The sequence below is a fragment of the Typopeltis vanoorti genome, chromosome 11 (assembly GCF_054136105.1).
Source record: "Typopeltis vanoorti isolate ZY-2024b chromosome 11, IOZ_Tvanoo_1.0, whole genome shotgun sequence".
In the NCBI taxonomy this organism is placed as follows: Eukaryota; Metazoa; Arthropoda; class Arachnida; order Uropygi; family Thelyphonidae; genus Typopeltis; species Typopeltis vanoorti.
In genome coordinates, this window is record NC_143559.1 from 61476193 (window position 1) to 61503101 (window position 26909).

The 26909-nt window shown below is 37.3% G+C and overlaps 1 protein-coding gene across 1 annotated transcript in view; it reads right to left on the minus strand.

Moving 5' to 3' along the window:
* Nucleotides 1-23702: 23702 nt before the first annotated feature.
* Nucleotides 23703-26909, minus strand: part of LOC150101654 (tRNA-specific adenosine-34 deaminase regulatory subunit adat3) — a 79019-nt gene continuing 75812 nt past the window's right edge. The window contains exon 7 of the mRNA XM_090399886.1: nucleotides 23703-23880. Coding sequence (XP_090256012.1) covers nucleotides 23703-23880 — 178 coding nt within the window. The remainder of the gene's footprint in view (nucleotides 23881-26909) is intronic.

The following is a 26909-nucleotide window of genomic DNA, read 5'->3' on the forward strand; positions in this document are numbered from 1 at the left end:
GTTTGGCAGGAAAAATTCTACAAACAGACAGAGAGGGGACAGCCATGGATTCACCACTTTCCCCACCCTTGGCCAACTTCTTCATGGAGATGTTTGAAGAGAAAGCCTTAAACTCAGCCCCACAAAAACCTACCATATGGCTTCGCTACGTTGATGATGTTTTCGCTATTTGGCCACACGGCCCGGATTCACTCCTCTCCTTCCTAACACACTTGAACAACCAACACCCTAGAATCAAATTCACCCTGGAAAAAGAGGAAAACAATAACCTCCCCTTCCTAGACACACTAGTCACCCGCCAACCTGATGGAACCTTGGTTTTCTCAGTTTATAGAAAACCCACCACCCATACAGGCAGATACATTCAACAACAATCCCACCCCCCCCTCACAACAATATGGAGTTATTAAAACATTATTCAACAGGGCAAAAATAATCTGTTCTAATGATCAAGCCCTAACCACTGAACTAAATCACATCCGTGACACTTTCTCAGCCAACGGCTACCCCCTCCAAAAAATCCAAAAAATACTCAACCCAGTTATCCACAACCCACCACCCCCTCCCCTTCACAAAAAAGATTACTCAAAATCCATCACTATTCCCTACATCAGAGGCACCTCGGAAAAAATCAATAAAATCTTAAAAAATCATGACCTGTCCACTTGTTACAGACCACATAGAAAACTGGCATCCCTTATCTGCTCCACCAAAGACCAACCACTTCCCCTAGACCTACCTGGTGTATACCAGGTCCCTTGCAGCTGTAAACTGTCCTACTTTGGCCAAACAGGCAGGACAGCAAATATCAGAATCTTAGAACACAAGGATTACATCCGATTTCACCAGTACAGCCACTCTGGGCTTGCAGACCACGCTCTGGATACTCGCCACAGAATAAGATGGAAGAAAGCCACAGTAATACACCGCAGCAAGTTCAAGTATGAAAGACTATTCGTGGAATCAGCCTCGGCCCTTAGGAACATGCCAAACCTCAACAAATTTGGATGCATGAAACTGCCCCAAATTTGGGAAACTTTTATCAGAAGAACTTCAGCCCAAAGGCCAAGAACTACCAATATAGCCCGCCAGGGGGGACCATCAGGACTTTAGGAAAACGCTAGCTTCCTAGCCTCAGTCTCATTTGTTGTTATTAGTACTTGTGTGCACGTGTCTTTTTAGTAAGTTCCCAAGAAGATGGCAATGTGACGTTCGCCGAAATATCGGAAAGTATATATTAAAGTTTATTTAATCTATATTTCTAGTATACGCTGTCAATTCCTTAAATATTAGTTATCATGTTTAACCAGCGTATAAGCCTCTCAACAAGAAGCTAATTTTCCGACATGTAATAATAAACAACTCATCCCACAATACAGATTGATTACCCTATTATCGGAATGGATTCTCCTTTTTGTGACATGCGCAGAAGTGTCGAAGGGTCTCTAATCTGTGGGAGAACTATAACTCTGACTTTGTGCAAATAGAACTTTAGATGCATCTACTAGCAAGTTGCATTAGAGGTAAGCTAAATCAGATAAATCACCGTAGATGCAGTCTAAAAGAAGCACTGTTAAAAAGGAGTGCATTAAGCAAGCAGTTGTGTGTTGTATTGAAAAGTGATAAATGTGTAAATATCTGATATATGTAATATGTAAATATATATTATAGCCGGGGCAGAGCTGATTGATATATACCCGGGGCAGAGCTGACTACTACCGGGTGCGTCCCCAGGTGTCGGGAAACAGCCTTCAGATATGGAGGTTTGCTGTGATATAAGCAGAGCAATCTGGCGAATAAGCAGCTGTGGACCAACAGCGACTGAGCTATCAGGGCGTGGGGAAGCAGAAGTAGCAACTCTGTCTCACTTAAAACCTCACAAAGCCCAATGACAACTCGGTGACATGGCGAGTAGTGCCGCATTAAATAAGTACCTGCTGGGGTCATCGCCCCTGACATTGGGAAGCAGCATTATCAGTACTGACACAAGGTTGAAGCCAAATGATGATGGAAAAGCTTGTGATCAGAGATTTGCAGATGGCAATATGATTATATTGTGTACGTCTGTAATACTGCGGAGCAGAAAGCAAACGGAGAAACTACTGCTCTACTTTATCTCCAGAACAACCACCATGGCGAGCAAACCCTTACAATTGGCCCCAAGTTCCCGGCGTCCCTTAAATGGGACAGGGGTGCGAAGAATCTCCGGGCTCAAAATGGTGTCCACTTTTAAAATTGCAACTTGGAATGTCAGAACTCTGTATGAAGCTGGCAAATTAAGAAATGCCACAAGAGAAATGAAGAGGCTGGGCATCCGGATTTTGGGAATTTGCGAGACAAGATGGCCAGGATCTGGAGAGTGTCAACAAGATAATATGACAATGTATTACTCTGGGAATGATGAGAACAAACATCGACATGGTGTAGCTGTAACAGTAGATGAAGAAATCAATAAATCAGTAATAAATTGGATTCCATTTTCTGAAAGGATAATGCTGTTACAACTTAAGGGAAACCCCGTTAACATAAATATCATCCAAGCTTATGCACCCACATCTGACAAAAGTGAAGATGTTGAAGAGTTTTATGAACACCTAAAAGAGATTAAAAACCTAACAAAGAAACATGATATAAACATAGTGATGGGTGACTTCAATGCAAAAGTGGGAAGAGGGGGTGATGGAGAAATTATTGGCGAACATGGCTTAGGCACCAGAAATGACAGAGGAGATCGCCTAGTCCAATTCTGTCAGGAAGAAGATCTAACAATAGCAAATACCTGGTTTAAACTTCCACCAAGAAGACTGTACACTTGGAAATCGCCTCAAGATAACCAACATAATATTGTCAGAAATCAAATTGATTATATACTGATAAATAAAAGATTCCACAGTAGTATAAAGAGTGCAAAGACTTATCCTGGAGCAGATATCTCATCAGACCACAATCCCATAGTTGCAGAAGTACGTCTTAGATTAAAGTCAGCTAAAAAATCACAAAAGAAAAAGAAAATTGATGTAGAAAAACTGAAAGACCCGAACATAAATAAAAGTGCCAAGACACAGCTTAACCTGCGATTACAACAGATTAACATAGAAGAAAAAAAAGTGTGGAATCTCTTTGGAATAGCTTAAAGAATGCCATCGTAACAAAAAGTATTGAAGAAGTAGGTTATATGAATAATATAAAACAACAGGAATGGATGACAGGTGACATTCTTTCTCTTATTGATACAAGAAGAATGTACAAAAACAAAGACCTAGCCAGGTATACAGAAACACATAACATCATCAAGAAAAAATAAAAGAAGCCAAGGAAAATTGGATGAAAAATTTATGTACTGAAATTGAACTGCTTCAGAAGAAACATGATAATTTCAATCTGTATAAGAAAATCAACGAAATTTCTGGAAAACTGAGGAAAATGCAAATAGTGTCTCTAAGAGACGTAAATGGAAAAATAGTTCTAGAAGAAGAGAATAAAGCACAGATTTGGATAAAATATGTAACAGAACTTTTCAATGATACTCGACAGAAGCCTATATATATAAAAGATAACATTCAAGAACCAGCAATCATGAAATGCGAAATAGAGAATGCTATACGAACAAGTAAAACAGGAAAAGCCAGTGGACCAGATGGTATGCAAACAGAATTTTTAAAATTAATCGAACCAGATAACATCAAACTTCTTAAAAAACTATTTAATAAAATATATGAAAGTGATGAATTTCCATCAGATTGGCTCAAATCTACATTTATCACTATCCCAAAGAAACCCAAAGCGAATTCCTGTGGTGACTTCAGACTTATTAGTCTAATGAGCCAAACATTAAAAATATTTTTGAAAGTAATTCAGAATCGCATTTATAAGTGAAGAAACTCTAAGTGAAACACAATTCGGCTTTCGGAATGGTTTTGGTACTAGAGAAGCCCTTTTCTGTACCCAAATATTGATACAAAAATGCATAGAAAAACAGAAATCTGTCTTTATGTGTTTCATAGATTTTGAAAAAGCATTTGACAAAGTCAGACACACCAACTTAATAGCAATCCTTCAACAAATAAGGCTAGACGAACAAGACATAAGACTAATAACAAATCTGTATTGGAATCAGTCAGCTACCGTTCAATTAGACAACATTACCACCAGTGATATTAACATCAAAAGAGGAGTGAGACAAGGATGTGTGCTCTCACCACTCCTGTTCAACATATATGCAGAGGTAATCTTTAAAAAAGCATTGGAAGAATGTTCAGAGGGAATCACAATAAATGGAAAAATTGTTAACAACCTACGATATGCAGATGACACGGTGCTAATTGCAGATAACATTATGGATCTCCAAAAACTCGTTGACAGAGTATACATAGAAAGCCATAGAATGGGAATAAATATAAACATCAACAAGACAAAATACATGATCATCAGCAAACATCCAGCCTCATCAATGAAACTGACACTCAATGGGAAAAATATTGATCAAGTGTCAAGATATAAATATCTTGGTTGCTGGCTTAATGAACGGTGGGATCCAGAAATAGATATAAAGACAAAGATTGAAGTTGCACAACAGTCCTTCATGAAAATGAGAACACTATTCTGCAATAAAGACCTAAACATGGAAGTCAGATGCCGAATGCTGAAATGTTACGTGTGGTCTATTCTGTTCTATGGAGTTGAAACATGGACATTGAAGGCGACAACCATCAAGAAAATCGAAGCCTTTGAGATGTGGCTATACAGAAGAATGCTAAAGATATCATGGACAGAAAAAATTACCAATGAAGATGTCTTAAAATCCATTGGCAAAGCTAAACATCTTGTACAAATAATCAAGAAACGAAAAACATCATATTTTGGACACATCATGAGAAACAGCAAATACCAACTTCTACAAACTATTTTGGTAGGAAGAATTGATGGCAAAGGAACTAGAGGAAGAAAAAGAATATCATGGTTTGACAACATCAAGACGTGGACAGGAAAGAGCAGTGCACAACTGCTCAGATTAGCACAAGAGCGCAGTTTGTTCGCCAAGATGGTCGCTGACCTTCGATAGAAGATAGCACAATAAGAAGAAATATATATTAAAAAAAAAAGATTAAATGACTGAAAGCTAAGAGATAAAAGTAAAAATACTATTTTAATTAAGTAGATTGCATGACTAGTTTCGTCTTCATAAAAGAATTCTTTGGGTGCATAACAAGAGGAAACAATCAACAAAAAATTTGCAACTGCATTAAATCCTTTATAGCCTTTATGATGAGGCAACATACAGAAACATAAGAGACTTCCAAATGATTGGCCTAAACATCAACAGATTAGTGTTTCTAAAGCATTGTAAATTCCATGTCCTCTTTCCAAGTTTCATTTCATTCAGAGAAAATATTAAAACAAAACATGCAAAGAAGATATACCATAGAGCTAAAAAGGAACTTTATACGAAACGTACCTTGGCTCATTTATTTACTAAGAAAGCTTCTTTATCTGATATTATCAGGGGAAAATACTGGTCTTGAAATTCACGCTTGCTCTTGTTATCGTTCAGGGAATGAGAGGTGTGATTGAAGTCTGATTAGCGGAATAATGAATTACTGACCATTTAAAACTAAGTACAGTATTTAGAAATTTATGTACATTCAATCATACAAATACAATATTTCTATCTTTTTCAATTTAGCTACTTGAATACAAATTCTCCCCTACAGTTCTTTATGAACTGGTCAATAACATCGCCATAAAAAGTTGGTTGTAACTTAATTTTCCTAAGTAACACGCACACTTGTAAAGGCTGGCTGAAGCTCACTGACTAGAGCTACTTTGACTGTGTATGGCCCGTGTTTAAGAAACAGGGTGAGATGACGTGGATGGAGCAGAAATGGCTATGCGCGAGCATGAAATCACAATGCTGACACGAGGACCTGGATGCTCCCACAACTGAGCAAGCCAAGGTAGCTTGACTAGCATCAGCCTTCGATACACAACGGAAAGCTCAATTATTGCCATGTAAGCTTAAAACGTCTTCTGTCTACAAAAATAAAAGCCTAAGTGGAATGCTTATAAATGCATGCATTTATTAACAAATAAATATTACTTCTTTCTCAATTAATGAGCTTGCACAGCAAGCATGGAGAATTCACCACTGGATATTATTGAACATAGTTTAGACTTGGAAACTTATCAAGGACACAATCGAATTTCAAAATTTGAATGAAGACTCAAACTAATAAATTAAGATTAATTAAAAAATTCAAAGCTCTAAAACAGAAACAAGAAAAATCATTGAAATCTAAGTTTCAACTCTGTCCTGACAAAATTATTGTAAACAAATCCAGTAACAATCTTTCCAGTGTTGAAAAGAATATTCTTAATAAAGGCTTTAATTTTGTGATATCACTAAATTCCATCCCAGAGGAGCCATTACTTACCAAAATTGAAGCTAATTTACTACGTATGGAATCTATTTTTATCATCAACACTGTGAAACCCCCCCCCTACAGACAACATCTCTCCAGCAGAATGTCAAGCAATTAAAAAACTTCAACAAAACAAAGATATAATAATTCTTCCTGCAGATAAAGGTAACAACACCACTGTCATCCTGAATACTGAAGTTTATAAGAACAAAATGTTCCAATTATTACAAACATATACTTACTCGATTCTTGAAAGAGATCCAACTCGTGAACTCCATAACCATACAAACAACCTTCTTAACTTCAGAGTTTCCTAGAAATATTTGGCTATCTCTTCATTCACTTCATCCTTTAATCCCTAATTCTAGAAGGCACCTACTTATAAACTCTCATATGATTCACCTACTTATAAACTCTCAAAGTACTTAGCAAAATCCTTAAAGTGCTTCTTCGGCACCACCAATTCTTTTATCAAAAATTCTGTTAATTTTGTTTCAAGTGTCAAAAACATAAATATTCAAAAAGGAGAAATTATGGCTAGTTTTGATGTCGTTTCTCTATTCACAAATATACCTTCTTTTGTAGGTACATTTGTGAATTACAATTGTGTACCTCCTTATTCTGTTAAAAGATAAACAAAACTCTGGTTCAGCCATGGGTACTCCATTATCAGCCATACTGGTGAACTTATATTTGGAATCTTTTGAAGAAAAAAAGCTATCTCCTCTTTTCCATTGAAACACTGTGGAAAGATATATCGATGACATCTTCTTAATCTGGAGTCACTGTCCTGAATCTCTAAAGAATTTCCTAAACCACCTCAACAGTCAACACCAGAAAATCCAATTCACTGCAGAATTAGAGACTGATAGCTTTCTTCCGTTCCTGGATGTCAAACTCATTCATTCTCTGAGAACTTAAAAATTCCTATTTACAGGAAATCAACTCACCCCAACAATATCTCCATGCACCCTGTTAAATTGTGATAGATTGTGATTTTAGGAACTCCAATCTTATCGCAGTTTAACATGCGTTTCCCAACAAAAAGGAAAATAAATACATGTGTTTGTCTCTAGGTATTAAAATACTGCTTTGTAGATATATCAAATATTTCAAACTAAAAGAAAACAAATAGTTATTTATATAGTATTTCAACAAGGGACCACTCACTAGTTGGTATAAATAATAGTGGAAGTGTAAACATTTTGTTAGCGCAATAAGTACTAAGAGTTATAGAATGATTTGCACAAATTCTAAGGGGGATGTAAGTCCAAAGGTCAGGAAGCAATAACACGAGGGGAGCGGTTTGCCCTGGGCATTCGCGTGCTGACAGCGCACGAAAAACATAGCGAAGGCTGGATGCTGTGATGTCGACCTATGTGAAAGCACTAGGTGGACATTGCGGAGTGCGAGAATCACTGGGAACCAAGGCGAAATATAAGGGTCAAGCACCCCCACACAAGGCTTTTTTGTTCCTGATCTCCTGGTGTTGGTCTCACGGTGTCGTGAACAGGTGAAGGGTGGCAGCGCCTCCACTCCGGAGGGTTTTGATAGAGGCATTGGTGGAACTAGAAGGTCGTATCTCTGCGGAATGAGCAGGCCCGGCCGTCCACAGAAAGCCAGATATGAACCCATGGATATTTCGATTAAGGAGAGACAGATTCCTGAAGACCTCTTAATGTGATGCAGGTCAAGATAAATAAGCAGACTTTATTGTATTTGTTAACTATGAATGAAAGGATTTGTGCCGCGCCGTGAATCAGAGGAAAGAACATTAATAATATTATATAGACCTGAACTATAGTGATCCTGAGAAAATTATCATAAATTTACTGTCTCCTACTGTGATCAAATTATGTTATATGTTTAAAGAGGTTATGATAAAGTTCAGAGTGAAGAATTGCTATTAATGACAAGATTGTAAAAGATATAGATGCTATCTTGAGGTTTGGTTGAGACTGAATTAGAAAATAATTATTGTGATTGTCATGCATAATTAAGGTGCTTTAATGTTGATAAGATTTATACTGCAAAAATTAACAATAATCAGTCTGAGTATCCTTATGATATTGGAATGCTTTAATGTTAACCTGATTGTCAGGAACTCTCTTAGACTGAGAATTAAGTTTACATATACTGTATATAATTATAGTATCTAATAAACCTTGCTTTTGAATCCAATTAAGTCTATCTGTGATTTGGAATCCAATGCACCGCTTATAAAACTTAATACGAACCTAAGCAGGAAATTAGAAGGAAGAGAGTTTGGCCACGTCTACAAAGGTCAAGGCATCGCTTAAATACTATCTAGAGATCACCTCTTGATTGATATTGTTATTTAATCTAAAAGCGCTAAGTGGCGCAGCGAAAAAAATAAATTTCTTAGTGTTTTATGAGAGGTTGATCTCAGATAGTCTGATATTGGCTCGACCCTGGGGCAATTCCATTGTTATTCAGAGGTACCATGTGATACCTGAGAAAGAGTCTAACGAGAATTTCAATGAAAGACTAAAAGAGTAGTTATATTAGAGATAGGGACGCAACACACACACACCCCCATCACTATCCACCTCAAAAACTTGGCATTATCTCTATGCTAGACAAATGTACTTGCTCACTCCTCTGTGAAGAAGATATTAACAAAGAACTTTAATTTCTTCTTACAAACTTTCAACAAAATGGTAATTCGAAACAAACAGTTAAGAAGTTACTTTTTAATCCACCTCCTCACCACACTGAAGATAGAAATAATGAAAAGGGCTACATATTCCTACCATATATCAGTTCCGTTTTGCAAAATTAGCCAGAGTTCTTAATAAAAATATAACATGCAGACCTCTTTCACTTCTCTTCTGAAAATCCGTTTCTTGCTCAGTAGGCCAAAACAAAAACATAAAAACCTGAAATATTCTGGTGTTTATCGAATTTGGTGCAACTGCAATAAGCCTTATTTCGTCCAGACAGAAAAATCCATCGAATTGCGTCTTGAGGAACATAAAAGAGATTGCATGTGGCAGAACCAGAGCTAGTGCCCTGTCGAATCATGTCCTGAATTCTGCTGATGCTAATGGAGAAAACTTCATTCATCCAGTTTTATGGGACAAATTTGAAAATATCTTTTGATGCTATGATGAACTGAAAAGAATGTTTGTAGAATCCAAAGAAAACCTAAAAAAGTAGTTATAAACAAATCTTCCCATTCTCTTTCATCGGCAGAAAAAAGTGTTCTTGCAAAGGGCTTCAATTTTGTTCTCGCACCTACTTCCATTCCAAAAGAACTTTTCCTCGCGAAGATAGAAAAGTTGCATCCTCACTGCCAACCCAAGAAGCAAACCTTCTATGTATGAAAGCTATATTCACGATAAATAATGCTAGATCCCCTATTGATAACATTTCTCATAGTGAAAGATTAGCCATTAACAACTTAAAGAAGAATAAAGATATCATAATTCTTCCAGCTGACAAAGGGAATGTCACAGTCATCCTGAACAAAACTGACTACCGCAACAAAATACTTGAATTATTGGAGACAGACACTTACTCTGAACTTAATGATTCCACAAGAGAATTTCATAACAGGACCAACAATCTTCTAAAAACTACTTCAGAATTACCAAGGCACATCCGTCTTTCTCTCAGATCTGCTCGCCCTTTAATCCCACGATTATACGGTCTTCCAAAGATCCATAAAATCAATACTCTCCTAAGACCAATAGTTGAAGGTATCGACTCACCAACTTACGTGTCTAAATATCTCGTCTCCTTCTTAAGACACCTAACAGGAAAATCATCTTCTTATATAAAAAAATACAGCTGACTTCGTTCTGAAGTTCAAAGACCTCAAAACTAAACAATTCAGATTTAATGGCAAGTTGCAACATAGTCTCTCTTTTCACAAATGTTCCAACCCAGGAAGTTCTCAATCTCCTCAAGAGCAAATTATCTAAGAAATTCTCTGCCTTACTCTCCTACTGTGTCAATTCAGGATACTTTAGATTTGAAGACAAGATATTTAAACAAAACTCAGGATTAGCTATGGGCAGCCCGCTCTCCCAGTACTTGCAAATATATTGCTTGAAGACTTAGAAGAAAAAACGATTAGTTCGTCAACACTAAAATCTGGCTGCATTTTATTGATAATGTTTTTCTCATTTGGGAGCACGGCCTAGATAACCGTAATATTTTTCTGGATCATCTTAACTTTCATTACAAGATTAAATTCACCTATGAACTAGAAACCAACAATTGTCTCGCTTTTTTTAGAACTTACAAGATGCTCTGACAATATCAAAATCTCCATCTTCAGAAAGCCTACACATACGGACAGATACCTTCATGCATCCTCCCATCACTACCCTCCACAGAAATTTGGTATTATCTCCACCCTGGCACATCGAGCCAGATCATTACTATCAGATGAGATGGAGCTTCAAAATTAACTTCATTTTGAAGTTAATTTGAATTAAAAAAGACCTTTCTCAACAATGGTTTCACTCTAAAAAATATTGAGAAATTTCTTTTCTGCTGTCGTCAACCTACTATGGAAGACTCTTCTTTCCCAAGAGCATACATCTCTTTGCCTTTTATTAGTTCCCTCTCTCCCAAACTGGCTAAAATTCTTAAGAAGTTCAACATCAAAACATGTTTCACTACGTTTCCTAAACTCCGTTCCATCCTCAGTCGACCTAAAGAAAAACATCACTTTCTTCAGTACCCAGGAGTTTACAAGATTATTTGTAATTGTGGAAAGCCTTACTACAGACAGACTGATAAATCTATCCTCTTCCATGTTGAGGAACACAAAAGAGATATTTCCTAGAACAGAACCTGAGCTAGTGCTCTCTCCAGCCATGTCCTAGTCTCAATAAACTCCGACAAAGGCCGCCAACATCTTATAGACTGGTCTCAAACTTCAACCATGCATAAATGTTATGATGAACTTGAGAGACGTATTCTCAAATCTAAAGAAATTTCACTCGATTCAACCCACATGAATAGTAGCCTCAGCTACAATTTATCTGATGCACACATTTCTGCTGTCCAGTGCTAGCGCTCTCGCAATATCTCACACACGCAGTTACATACAGCTGGAACTATAGCACATACTCCAGTTTATAGTAGATCTGTTGTCATTATTATGTAATGTTTCTGTCATTTTTTGTTTATAATTCTTTGTACTTAGACACCTGAAGAAGTTGTTTTATCAACGAAACTAGTAGCGTTCCAATTAAACCCCACTCTTTATTATTTTCGGTGTTTAGTCATTTAAACTTTATTAATTTTCATATCATTTTTACAGAGTAAATATGAATTTTAATATCATTACTCCTTATGATGAGGATATACATTTTTTCATCAAAGATTATCAGAAAACTCTCAGAAGCATTGGATTATTCAGGTGTTAAACTGTAAGCCGGTCTGCAGGGAGCTGGATATTCTACCTCCCCCTACAGATTGACAACCTTGTCAAATATGTAAAACAGCTGCATATCAAAGATCTAGGCCAGCTATAAAAACATCATATTGCCGCCACCCCCACTTCTGTGTTGCCTTCCTCAACACCAGAGGGTTCCGCTCACCATCTAAGCAAGAGGAGGTGTGGAAGTTCATGCTAGCATATCTGGCTTTTGTTCCTGCAGGAAACCCACTTTTTCCATTATAGGGGCATGCAGGAACTAAGCCATCAGTACCCCATAACATCTTTCTGAAGCTTTGGCACAAGTCACAGTGCCGGGGTACTTATGCTAGCCCCCCCCCCCCCCCTCGGAGCCTTCCATAACATCCAGAGGCATACAGAAGGGAGTCCTCGCCATCGACTGGAAGTACCGGTGCTGTACCACCAGGTACATTAACATCTACGCCCCGGTAGACCGAGCATCTAGGCCTAGATTCTTCCAGCGGCTACACAATTACCTATATGGCACCCATCATGTCATCCTGATGGGGGAAACTTCAACTGTGTGGCGGACCCAGCCGACGACAAAGTAGGGGGCAATCCCAACACAGGTACAGCTGGCTACAGGGACTTGGAAATTCACCTTAGAAATCTCCAGTTGCCAGATATCTGGAGGGCTCGCAACCCCTACTGTCGGGATTATGCTTGGACAGGCCAAGGCATTGGCACACGGATCGACCGCCTCTATTTATCACCTTCCCTTGTCTCCAGAACTGAAACAATAAGGCACGTTCCAATTAATTCTACCATCTCGGACCAAAAATTAGTCATGCTCAGGTATCATCCCTTAGAAGCTGTAGATGTTGGTCCGGACCCCTGAAGTTACCACCTGACTTCCCGTCCCTGTTCTCAGCCAAGCTTAATCAACTGTGCTCCACCTGGAGCACCACTGGCTGGGACGCCTGGGCATGACTGAAAATTAACATCAAAGACAGCATGAAAAAACGGGGCCAGGAACATGCCTTCCTCAGAAGAACTCGGCTCCATGATCTTTACAAGGAGAGGAGCTGGTTCGTGTCCAGCCAATGCCAAGGCTTTCCATGTCACAATGCCATCTGTGACATTAATCTCAACATTCAATTGGAGAAACAAAAGCAGGTGGAAGAAAAGGACATTAAGATCCGTCTCCACCTCCGCTCAGAAGACAGGCAATTGGCCGCTTTTTATAACAGGCGTTACGTCAACTTCCAGCAGGAGCGAACCATTACTACCATCAATGAAGGCGGGTGTGACCACACCACACCACAACACAACACCTAACATCATGAATGCCTTCTGGGCATGCTACAGTCAACTTTATCACGACAACAGTGCCCCCCCAGGATTACTCCTGTTGGAATGTTGACTCCTTCCCTGCGCACATCCAAGCAGGGTTGGATGCACCTTTTACAGTTGCCGAAATAACATCAGCCTTCAAACAATGCCATACAAAGAAAGGGCCTGGGCCAGAAGGATTAAGCACGGAACTCTACCGAGAGGCCTGGGGCTACATCCTTTCTATTCTCATGGCAATATTCAACACCTTCCTTACCACTGGAAACATGCCACGGGAATTTATGGAATGCCATACTGTCTTCATCCCGAAAAAAAACAACAGGGACCCTTCCAACATCAAGAACTGGCACTTCATCAGTCTGTCGAACACGGACTATAAGATCCTCGCCATGTTCTCAACAACAGACTGAAAATCGGGATGAGGTACGTTATCAAAAGTACACAAGTGTATGGTGTTCCTGGTCGATCGATGGAGTTCAATCTCATCAGAGAAGTGCTATGTCTGATTAATATCAAGAACTACTCTATGGCGTTGGTGACTATTGATCTCAGCCAAACATTCGACAGCGTCCGGCTTTCCTTTCTCTTCAACATCTTGGAGAAAGTCGGGGTCAGCAGTGGACTCCTCAACATCATCAGAGGAGGCTACAACAACAGCTCCTCCTCATTAACAGATACCTATCTGATCCCATTACCATCCAGAAAGGGGTCAAACAAGGGTGTCCTCTCAGTCCGCTGCTCTTTGCACTAGCCCTCGAGTCGTTCCTGCAGACTGTCAACAACTCTCATGCAGTTAGAGGAATCCCACTTCCTCTCACCATGGATGATTCCAAAGTAATCGCCTATGCGGATGATGTGGTGGGCACTCTTAGGGACAACGACTCCATACTGAACTTTTACAACATCCTTGGCAAGTTCAAAGTGTCAGGGTTAACATCTAACCCAGACAAAACCAAGATCAAGACGTATGGAGTCTGGGACCTGCACAACATCCCTGCAGGTCTCGTCCCTAATGCCGACTCCCTCACCATCCTGCAGGTCCCGTTTGAAGAACAGCCCAAGCTCAACATAGAACATCGACAACAACACTGTCGAGAAACTCGAGGACTGGAAAAATGGACAGCTGTAACTTTCTTCCAGGGCCTCTGTCAACAAGACCATCATATGCCCTGTGCTTCAGCACGTCCTGAACGTTACCAACATCGGTGAGGATCAGGAAATCCGGCTTTACAGGAAGGGGCTTTGGCCTCCCCTCCCTTAACATCAGATACCTAAGTAATACCGCTTTCCATCTAATCAGGGTACTGCAGACCACACATCCCTGCAACTATCCTGTGCAGTATTTCTTAGGTTTCAAGCTTCCCCTGGTGGACTATGATCCCAAAAGGGGGAAGCTTGAAACCTAGGCATAATCTTCTGGAACAATGTCCCAAGGCGGACATTGTTCCAGAAGATTACAACAGACTGTGCCAGCTTATGCAACAACTCCGCTCATCAGGTGTGAACATTGCCGGGATCCGGAACTGTTATACATGGTATGAACACTTCTTCAACATCCTTCATACTGATGTTCCAGATTTGGGGATCAACAACAACGAGATGCTCTTCGGCCACCTCTCCAAACATCGAGGCTACCCGTCGAGGAAGGACCTGGCATGGGGGATTGCGTATGGACACCTTCCAGAGAAGTCAACATCAACATCTGGCGGTTCTATATCACCCGGAACTCCTTTTGTGATTTCTGCGGGAGCCTGGACACCATAGAGCATGCCTTCTACCAGTGTCCCATTTCCATCTTCATCTGGAGGAGGCTAAGCGACGTGCTCCACATCCTGAGATTTAGAGTAGCGAATTTTAGAAAAAAATTCTAAATTTCGTTACTCTAAATGTCATCCTGACATTTAGAGTAACGAAATTTAGAAAAAAGGACTTCAGGAATTTTATAGGGAAGGAGCCGAGATTAATTTGTATGATCGAGTTGAATAATATTTTGCATGTATATGAGTTTATGTTTGATCTCAGTTGATAAACTTGTATGTTCTATTGATGTGAGCTAAGTGTAATCCTGAGATATTCCGCTAAGTAGCCAGATAAGCTAATGAAGTTTGAGTTGTGTTGTTCTAGAAGAAAGAGTTTAACCTTGATATTTAAATGTGAGTTAAGATCTTCGAGTGTGTGTAATTTCTAGGTTTTTAGTAAAATAAATGTTTTGTGTTAATTTGAAGTATGTGCTTGCCTGACTTAATTTCATCTTTACCACTCATAAAATTTCAAATCTAAGCGGGAGCCCAATTTATTAGTATAAGACCACGACTGTAATGTGTATAAGGATAGAATTAAATATATAGTAAGCCTTTAAAATAATAGTAGTATTGTGTTCCCTGATCATTGATTCCTGGATATTATGCTTTCAATTATCTAGATGCAGGGTGGCACAGTTCCAATAAATTTTCTCTGTGGCGAAATAGGAATCAATTATCAGAATAATAGAAGGGCTGGTTCATCCATAAGAATACCACCCCCTATTATTCGCACTAGAAATATAATATCACTATACTAAGTAGGCCAAAGGTGTGTACTAAGATTGCATGTTAGAGAGATGATAGATGCAGAAACAAATAATTGAGTGTATAGAAAGAAGGAATATATAATAAAGAGAAAGAACAGAATATAAAAGAAATATTAACCCCCTCCCCCATAACAATATACATGCCAAGAAAATACCAGTGTGATGCGTGCTGCAGTTTCAAATCTGGCTCTAGTAGCAAAGAAGCCTATGATGAACATCTAAGAAAAGAATGATGCTCATGAAGCAAAGAACAGTGCAAGTAATGAAGGACTAGTCCTTATGATGGACTTGCAAAGTGTGCTATTGTACCATAGAACTTTGGCTTCCAAGCTGTGCTATAAACAAAAACTACAGTATCATAATTTCACTATATATGAACTAAATAAAGGTGATGTGACATATTTTTAGCGTGAAGGTTAATGGTGTAGTCACCGCTAATGAGTTCACCTCATGTATAGTTGATCACTCATTTGCCAAGAACATATAAGCACTTATTTCAGATGGTTGCGATTACCAAAATCACAACAAAGTTCTTGCTAGTGCACTTAGTGATTTGGCACAAATTACAACTGAATAATTGTATTTGAAAAAGGGCCACATAATGATGGAGGTTGATAGTGTGTGTGCAACTTTAGAGAAGTTTTTGAAGCCTTTCATCAAGTGTAGAGAATGGGGACAGGGAAATGGGGAAGACTCAATGTGCACAGGGGAACACAGCGTGAGAAAGGTTAATGCTCAAAGATGATGTGAATGCATGTAGAGACAAGAAGGGAATGGGAACAGCCTGGAATGTAGGGAAAAAACAGTTGGATATAAAGAAGGTTCTGGGATGAGTAAGGAGAAAAAGAAATGCCTTGAGGAAGGTATGGAGACGTCACATCTAATAAATGGTATAAGTGAAACTTGTTAAAGATCCAGGAACGAGCTGTTATGTTTGTTTATGAATGATAGAAGTATCAGAAACAAGGGAAATGAAATGATTGTATTGTTAAATCGTGAATAAATGAATTCATAAATAAATTGTTTATCATTCTAGATTTAACAAGTTCGCCATTCCCCAAAGACAAAGTGTTAATCAGGAAAGATACTGTTAAATTAAAATAATGTGTTATAATCTAAATCTATAAATTTCACATTTCACTTACATCTTAAAAGTTAAGAATGTGTATTATATGACAAATTTTTTACCTTAAGCAAAATGCCAATGGATCTAGATACTTTGTTTGGAACTTAATCCTATTAACAGTAAAGCTGCCTACGGCAATACACGTGAATGAATATTGCAAGTCATGATCCTGGTGTGTAGATTGTCTGCCAGACGTATTGACAGCACTGTACTTCATGCAAAATTAATATCTCGGACACCAGAGTACTATTTGGCGCTTTGAGTGACAGTATGATAGCTGATTTGATATGTGGGCATATCCAATGAATGAGAATGGTGGAAGATATAACAGATTATTACCTGACCTGGAAGCACTCTCTTGTTCCTGACTTTCATCCGAGATGTGTTGTCCCAGATGAATCGCTGATGTTCGCAGCTCGTAGTCCTAGGCTCGAGTCATCGTGCTCTAAGACACAAGGTTGATTCTGAAATTGTACTTGACCGAAAACTAAGTCTGAGTAGGTGATTCCCGAAAAGCGTTCCGAGAAATTAAAGGACATGCAGCTTAATAATCGAGAAATCTGTAGTGATGAAAGGCCATGCTGACAACGAGGAAGAACTCATGCAACGTATCCTGAAATTGCTGTGTATGCCAGAACTAATGAGACTGTTGAGGGACATTTGTTTTCTTCTGGGGAATCACCCTAGAAGATTGAAGTAATCCACAACCGAGATGTTCCATAAGTCATCGGAATGCGGTAAGAGAATTTTGATTCCATTTTGTGACTATATTGACTGTGGGAATGAATAGTGATTATTGTAGAGACTCTATTATGAAAGGAAGTCGAGGCATCAATTTGTTCCTAAAGAACGTGTCTAGAACCAGAGGACATTAGATGTAAAATTAATTATCTTGTGGAAATGAGAGATTATGCATTTCATAAGGGATGTTGTGTCTAATCTTGAGATATATGTTACTAGAAAATTCATTTTAAAAGGATAAATTAAGAAAGGATTGTTCCTTGTGAACATGTTATGCCAGGTAGTTCTGAATTATATGTATTATATTAAGAAGTTTATGTATGTGAATATCCTGAGAAATATTAAGTGCCCTTAAGAGTTTTATAATAGAGTATAGATGTTCGAATTAACATGCTGACTTTAAACTGAACAATAGATATATGAAGTATGTAGTGTATACTGTTATACCCTGATAAGTTTATGTCACGATTCTACTTATCATTATAACAGAGTATAAACTATACACAATGCTCACCGAAAATACTTGTTATCTAGGTAATAGTAATGTGTACTTTAATATCAAGTGTATTAACAAGAAAAAGAAAGGAAGAAATTGTAAAATATCTAAAGGAAGTATTATGTATTAGTGTAAAAAGAAAAAAATTTGTTTACTTTAAGAAAAGGAAAGAATATTTAAGAAAGTATGCTGACATTATAAGTGATAGTAATGCTTAAATTTTGGTCAAATTGTTTTTTATTTATAAAACATAAGGAAAAATAATCAAGAAAATTCTATGTTTACTAAGAGAAGAAAGGGGGAAAGCAAACCATTACACCATACAGTCCCATGCTAGCAGAGAGCGAGCAGCAAGAGAATCGGACACTGTGACATCACAAGCATGTAACGAACGATGTTCGCGCCTCGGGTGAACAGCCAAGCTTATGGTAGCGGCCAATAGGAGAGGGGTATAAAATGGTTGAATGGGGATATTTGTTTTCAGATGATGCAAAGTTGGGAGGAGCTATGAGGAGTAAAGCAGATGTTGTGACCTTACAAGAAGAATTGACTAGGATGAGGGAATGGGCACATGAGTGGGGATAAGCATTCAATATTGCAAAACGTCAAGTTTTAAAATTTGGAAACAAAGATGGGGTGTAGAATTTATTCTTGGTGAGATATATTGTTGGAGGTGGAGAAATTAAGAGATCTTGGAGTGATGGTGGATAAGTATCTAAAATTTAGAGGACACATTGCCAAAATTGTGAGGACGACACAATGAATTCTGGCAATGATGCGAAAGACACTGACTTATAGAAGTAACGAGATTCTGGTTCCACGGTATAAGTCCTTGATTAGGCTGGACACAAACTACTGTGATGTCCATGTCTGTCCAGGTAACTAAATCTGTGCCACCACAGATTTAGTTACCTGGTTTTCAAAAGGATGAAGTGATGTTGGAAAGGTTCCAGAGGCTATTGACTAAGGCAGTTTCAATATTCTTCATATTCGGAATTAGAGATTGATCGCTCTCTGCAGTTCCTGGATGTCAAACTCACTCGTGCATCTGAAAAATTTTAAATCTCCATTTATAGAAAATCCACTCACACCAATAGTTATCTTCATGCACAATCCCATCATGATCCACCTGAAAAAACTGGGCATTATATCTATGCTAAGCAAACATGATCACTCTCTCCTCTGTGAAGAAGAGGATATCAACAAAGAACTAGTTTCTTCTTACAACCTTTCAGAAAAATGGTTGGACGACTTCATAACATGATATTCTAAACAGACAGACAGAAAGCTACTATTTAATTTACCACCTTGCCATATTGAAGACAGAAATTATCTAAAAGGTCACCATCACCTGTATATCAGCTCCATTTCTTCTAAGTTAGCTGAAGTTTTCAAAAAATTTAAAATCCAGGCTTTTTTCACTCCTCTGCCCAAGCTCTGGTCCTTACTCAGTACACCTAAACAAAAACATAACTGCCTTAATATATTCCCGTGTTTACCGTATTTGGTGCAACTGCAACATGCCCTATTTTGTCATATTGAAAAATCCACTTCACGTTTACAAGAGCATATGAGAGATATTACATATCGCAGAACTATAGCCAGCACAATGTCTAATCATGTCATCAATTCTGCTGACATCAAATGACGAAAACTTTATCACTCACCCAGTGTCATATGGAACAAATCAGAGAACATCCTTAGATGCTATGCCAAACTTGAAAGAAGAATTGTGGAATCTAAGGAAATCATCCTCAATCCAGTATTATCTCAAAACTAACCTCAGCTATAATCTCTCTGATTGTCACTGTGTTGCTATCCAACTGTAAAAACTCTATGTAGCTTAAAAATTTCCAAAGCATATTACATTGATTTTTTACATAGCTCAAGTCCCACGAGAACTGTAAATAACTTTGTTTGTTTCTATGTATATTTTGCAAAATATTGATGTAGTTAACCCTGTGGGAAGTGAATGTATTTACTGTTTTAACGTCGAAAACAAAGGCAATGCTTTCCAAGGGGAACTTTGTGTATGTATATAGTTATGTGTAAGAGCGCAGGAAAAGTTAATTACTAGTTTTGTATATAAGAGTTGCTTACTGTGCTAAACATCTTTAAAGATAGTATCTAAGAGTGCTGCTAGGTTTCGAGAAGTTTCCACAGCCCGAAAGGAGAAGCATAGTATCAGAGGTCCGCTAGTTTTAGAGACAAGTTTCCATGATCGGCAAAATACAATCAAAAGATCACACTGAGGAGAACAAAGAGCGGGTTAAACTTAAAAGAAGATTAAAGAGTCATGCCAAATTCTTTGGGGTTTACTATCCTTAGTGCAAGGCACCCAGATCGCCAAATAAAAAGGGACTGAGCCAAGCATAAGGGGCTTCCCGACGTTGCCAAAGAACGAAAGGCTTCCAGATGCCAGAGAGAGAGAGAGAGGGGGGGGGGGATCCCAGTTGAGAGTTCTTGGCAGTTTCAGTTTCTTGGAGGCAGCAGTTTGAGCTATTGGAGACACCAGTCGCCCAGGCATTTTCGGCGAGCCAAAGCAGAGGAGAAAAGGCGATGTAAATTACCCAAGGCAGCTTCGCTTGGAAGATTTTCTTTTTCATTGTGGGAAAACAACCTTTTGCAGGTCGCAGTCCACAGCCCACTATTTTCCCGATGAGATATTACTGAAGCCAGACATTCCTGAGAAAGCTCAAGATCTGAGATGAAAGAAATGCCATAAGACTGTAGTGAAAGACTTTTGACTGAATGTGCGATTCAGAGTTTTTCTGTAAGTTCAAATCTTTTCTATATTCCTTCTCATAGTAGGTTATAGAAAGACTTTTAAGAAATTGTTCAATAGTAGTAAGACATGTCATTAAGAGAATCGATATTGGAAGTTGATATAAAAATTGTAAAGATAACTTTGCAAGTAAACTAGAAGTTCAATAAGTTGAATTTGTAAGCGGAGAGTAAATAAGATTGTGAGTTAAAGAAGTTATTTATTGTTAAAGTAAATAGGTTATAATTTATGCTAAAGATTTTATAAATGGGTAGAGAAACCAATCTCCCTATTGTTTAATTCATGTATAATTTGTAAATAAATGTGTTTTAATTATTTGTTAAAAGAGTGCTGCCTGATCTTTTATTTTACAACTGCACTGTTCTTAAATAAATCTGACTTGTGAGCAGGAAATAATTTAAAGCAATAAAAACGCAGTTCAGTTACTGTACGAACCACAACTGTTAAAGTAAATATTGATAAAAGAAACTTCGCTCGTGAGAGAGAGGGTAATCTACTGGAAGTTTTATTTAGTCTTATGCCAATGAAATGATATATTGGTGGTGCAGTCTGCCAAAAATAAATTTCCAGTATTCATAGGCATTAGACTAGTAAATACGGATGGTGGATAATCAGAGTAACAGTAGAGTAAATGAGAAAGGATAAGAGAGAAAAAGCACATTAGAGTAAATCTATAAAGAATTAGGAATAGAATAAAGACAGAAGAGAGTAAAGATAAAGATATTATATAGGCAAAAAATATATGTACATTTACAATGGTGCAGACAGCAGTACATTACACAACTTTGGCATTCATGAGATCGTGAATGCATGCATTCATTCATGAACAATGAAGTGGTATACATGGAACACCTTCAAATGTCAATATGTTGAAGTTTTAATTTATAGCTATTCTCTAGAATAGCAAAAACTGTATACAAAAGCCAGAAAATAGGAAAAAGAAACATAGGCAGACCCAGGAAAGGTTGGCAAAAGGAAATTAAAGAAAAATTGGAAAAGAAGGGAATTAACTGGAAAGAAGCAAAACAACAAACCTTGGACAGGACGGCATGGAAATCTCTTTGGCAAAATCTCAACGCTTAAAAGCATAAGAGATCATAGACGAAGAAGAAGAAGCTATTCTCTAAATGTTTGTTTGTTTGTATTTCACTTTTATTTCATGTAATGCACTCAATGAAGTCTTCTAAGAAGACTAAACTAATTGTGCAATTTATTTGAATACAATATTGTTTTTCTATTTTTATCTCTCTGCTTCCAGTCATTTAACCTCCTTACCAGCCAATGTGGATGAAACAGTGACACCAAATTGCACTTCTTATCAATGTTATTCGATGAGTTTTAGAGCTTCATATCCAGATTTAACTCGACGTCAATAGACGTCATGGCCGGTTGGGGGGGTTAATCTACTTCATATATAAACTTACATATTATAAACTTATTCAACTTTCAATTTATTCAATTTTTTATGACTCTGCCCACAAGAGGTTGAAAACCTACAGTACATGAGTACTGTAGGTGGGTTAAGGAATTTTTTTTAATTTTTATTAATATATTTTTCCATATTTTTAATAATTTTTATATAATCCAGAAACACTGAATTTTTCAAGCCACTTCAGGCCTTCATTCAATAAGTGGCCATAATATTCAATTAGAGAGAAATCAGTGGAAATTAAACTGGTAGCATATAAGGCTGTGCTAAAGCAACTTTTAACTTATCTCTAAACTAGATTAAAAGCAATTGATGCAAGGCTACAACACCACAGATATAAGAGTTCTAAGGAAAATTAAGGGAGTGAAGATAACATCAGTGGCAGAATCATATTAAAAATTAAGATGTTAGAAAGGAACTCGACATCAATAGCATTCAAGAATGCACAGAAGAGCCAATTTAAAGTGGTATGGTCACTTAGATGAAATGGATGAGGAAAGGTTGGGAAAAGCATGTGATATGAGGAAAACTACAGAGGAAAACATTATTTGTGAACTAATGCAGTTTGCAGTGTCTTAAAAGACCAAAATGTAATATTTAACAGTATTGGAGACCTAAGAAATAACAGATAAATCTGAAAAAGTGATAGAAATAATGTAAACCTAATTATATAGTACTATTGTACACCTTGTGAGAATACATATGAGGGACTGATGATGATGATGATGAGATCATCATCAGAACAAATGAACACAAAAATAGATTTAAATAGAGGACATTAGTTTCTTTGGTTTTTGCAAAGAACCTAATTATTTTTTTAAATGTAAAATATAAGCAACAATTTTTTTATTTTTTTTTTTTTTTTATTTATGTGAATCTCACAACTATTGTAAATTATTTCTGTGGGTGGGCTGAAGGTTAGATAATCTGAAACCTGCTTTGTAGGCCAAACATGCAACATTTTCAAGTCATCAGACCTCCAGTAATTTTCAAGTCATCAGACAGGATAGTGGTCATTCACATGCTGGTGATGATTTCCACCCATTACTTAAAGACATCCACAAATATGAACCCACAAGCCGACAGTTGAAAAGCGGATGTCTCTCCACTCTGCCAACAATCAACTGTACTGCTCTCTTCTTGGTGTTTGTTTTAAAATACTTATATCATATGTCTTCAAGTTCGATATATAAAACATTATTCAGAATTAAAATTGAACATTACATTTCATTAAAATTACTAATAAAACTTCATATATTAAAAATTTAAGATTGGATAACTGTAATTTCATAAAATTTGTATTACTAAGCATATTACAATGATGACAATCTATCACGCAAATATGTTTGGAGGATTTACAATAAAAAAAAAAAAAAGAATTAAATAAAAATAACATCATTACTAATATCAACTTTGCTTTGCCAGCTGAATGCATTCATCCTCCATTAAGCCTTTCCATACTTCATAATGATGATTTAATGGCTGCAAAACATGAATCTTATACTGACTACCCAGAGCTCCCCATGGTGTAGTTGTTCCATAAAACACACGTTTGATGCGGGAATGAACCAATGCCATTGCACACCTACAAAAAGAACAACAAAAAAGGAAAAACAATTAAATTATATTAGTAAATTAATGCTATGCTAACTTAAAGCTAACACAGTATTAAGAACAATCACTTCAGTACATTTCTCATAGAAGAGAACACAGTTACCCAATGTCAATAGTTCATTTATAAATTTGAAATTGAAGTTCTAACAAGAATGTGTAAAATTTTGTGCAATAAATTAATTAATTTATCGAACTTGATTTTATAGGGGTTTCAAACACATATATATAATGTAAAATGTGGAGTTAAAATAATATTTTTATAATACCTTATATTCTTGTAAAGTGCATAAAATACTTCCTGTTGAAAGTAGTATGAAAAACTAAAAAGAGAGAATTAAAGAAGATTAGGAAAATGAATCAGAAAAAGCAAAAATAGGTGTCCATATTAAAGATGTTCAGAAGGAGAGTCAAAGTGATGTCATCACAGCACAGAGCAATCACTGAACTTGAGTATTGAAACAAAGAATTAAAAGGATATTTAAGGGGACTGAGAAGGAACAGAACATCTCTTTTTCACTTCCCTTCTTGGAGGATCCAGTTCCGATTGTGAGGAGATGAGGCCGTACCTATGGGGTTCCTGCTTTAATGCACAGAAGGACGAGGAGAAGGCTATAACCCGAGGACATAATGGAGACTTCAGCAGTTCTTTCCTAACCACCCAAAGGAGGATCATAGTGAATGTGCTAATAGGATATCTCCCTGATGTTGTCGTACAGTTTCCAGGATGAGACCCACCACATGCGAGTTCTCCCCGGTGCAGTTACTCCCTGGTAGTGTTCCTCTCGGTAACTCTGACCATAACTGATCCATGTTTCTTTATCTACAGAGCATTCTTCTCTCAGAGTCAATTGGGAGATAACTTTTGGGATTTCCATGCCTCTTTTCCAAGGCATGATTCCTGTTTCCATTATTATGATCCAAGCACTTGCTGTGATCAGATAACTGAAATTATTCTTGCTGGAACGAGTACCATTATTTCTCATTCCTCAAACCTATTACCCCCCTACTAAAGCTTTAATTCTCCAACAATGTCCTAAAGCAGTTCAAGGAAAAAAATTTCAATATACATTCAATGGCTTCTCACTCAGTTTACATTACAGCCTATAAACAGCTAAAAATCAACAAAACACACTTTGTAAGGCTCAAATGTACTAAGCTTACCTCCTGCTCAAATGGCAGCGAGCTTTCTGGACGAAACTCCTGCCTACTATGTTTCCACCTCTCTTGCCAGCCTGGTTGGTCGAGTGGTTAGAGTATCCAGCAAAGGCTAAGGTTCAAATCCTGCAAAGGGCATGGATGTTTGTGATTGTCCTTCTAACCAATTATCATATTTACTGCTGTGACCTGTGTCCTGGTGTAGTATGACCTTTGATGTCTTTGCACCATAAAAAAAATCAAATCAAAATCATCTCTTTCTCTCTCTCTCTTCATTCCTATAGAACAAAATGATAACATCTAAAGACTAGACAGACCTCTTGGCATTCTTTTCCTCCAACTCTTGCTTAGGTGACTAAGGCAAATCTCTCATTATTCCAGAACCAACATGTAGCATGCCTCCTCTGATCTTTTGCAAGAACAAAATCAGAAAAAAATCAACAGCCTTGATAGTAATATAACTAGTCTGGATGGTATCTCTCCAGTTATGCTAAAAATTTGTACTCGAGACTTAACACCCATCCTGTATCACCTATATAAGCTATCATACTTATCTGTCCAAGAGTGTGCATAAGACTTTATTCAGTCTGACTTTAAAAAGGAAGATAAAAGCCAAACTATCTTCCCATTACCTTCACCTCAATACTCTCAAATGTGATAGAGCCATCAACAACCAGATTCTTCTCTACCTGGAGACCCATTAGTTAATTAGTATCACTAGGGCTTGAAAAATTTTGCTGGCTCAATAGTCTAGCAAATATCTCATGCATCAGATGTTAGCCTGGGCATACTCTACCACAGTCAACTAATATATCAGTTGTGTGTTTAATCTCAAATGTCATCAATTTAAAAGTTTCTGTTAACTGTATGGCTATTGCAAATATGTTAACTATTTTATGTATTAGTGTATTCATCAGTCTGCAAAGAAAAAAACTCATGCATTTATAAGTGATACATTTATCATTTATCATTTTTCTTAAAATTAATAATACCATTTTTTGCTGTTTCTGCTTCTAATAGTTATGTCTTAAATAATTTTTATGGAAAAAAGTAATTAATTCTTTTTATCAGCCATTATATATTATGTTGAAAACATTCGTTATCATAAAACCTCAATAAAATAAAACCTTACACATACAGGGAATGGATGAAATAATGGAAACACTAAGATATTTAGGAATAGAATTTGTGTTGACCACATCGAAAAAACTTGTGGTGGCAGCACTGAATGTTCTTGTTTTTTATACTCTGTAATCATGCAAGTGCACATTAGCGACTGTAACTGAGTAATAATGCATGTTAAAAATTGAAAAATGGGATACTTGTCCAACTTTAAAGCAGGACAAATCATTGGTGCACATTTAGCTGGAGCATCAGAAACAAAAACTTAGAAATGAATATCCATCTTGAAGAACCTGTTTCCAAAAAACTGTCCGACATGAGTTTCATAAATCCAATATTCATAGTAGGGCTGCAATTGCTAAACCTCTGATTACTGAAAAGGATGTGCAGATGTGTAAACAATGATGTCATGACCATCAAACCTAGACATTAGAAAACTGGAAAGATGGGATATGTCAGATGAGTCAATCTTCGTGCTGTTTCCTACATCAGGATGAGTTTACATTTAGAGAATACCCAAGGAAGGTGACAATCTGGAATCTGAATCGTCTGGGCAGCAATATCATGGTATTCTGTTGATCTCATTATTACTCTTCATGGCAAAATTACTGCAAGTGTTTATTTGGACATTTTGGATACTCAAGTGCATCCCATGATCCAAACATTACTTCCACACAACAGTGCAGTATTCTAAGATGACAATGCATCCTGTCAAACAGCTTG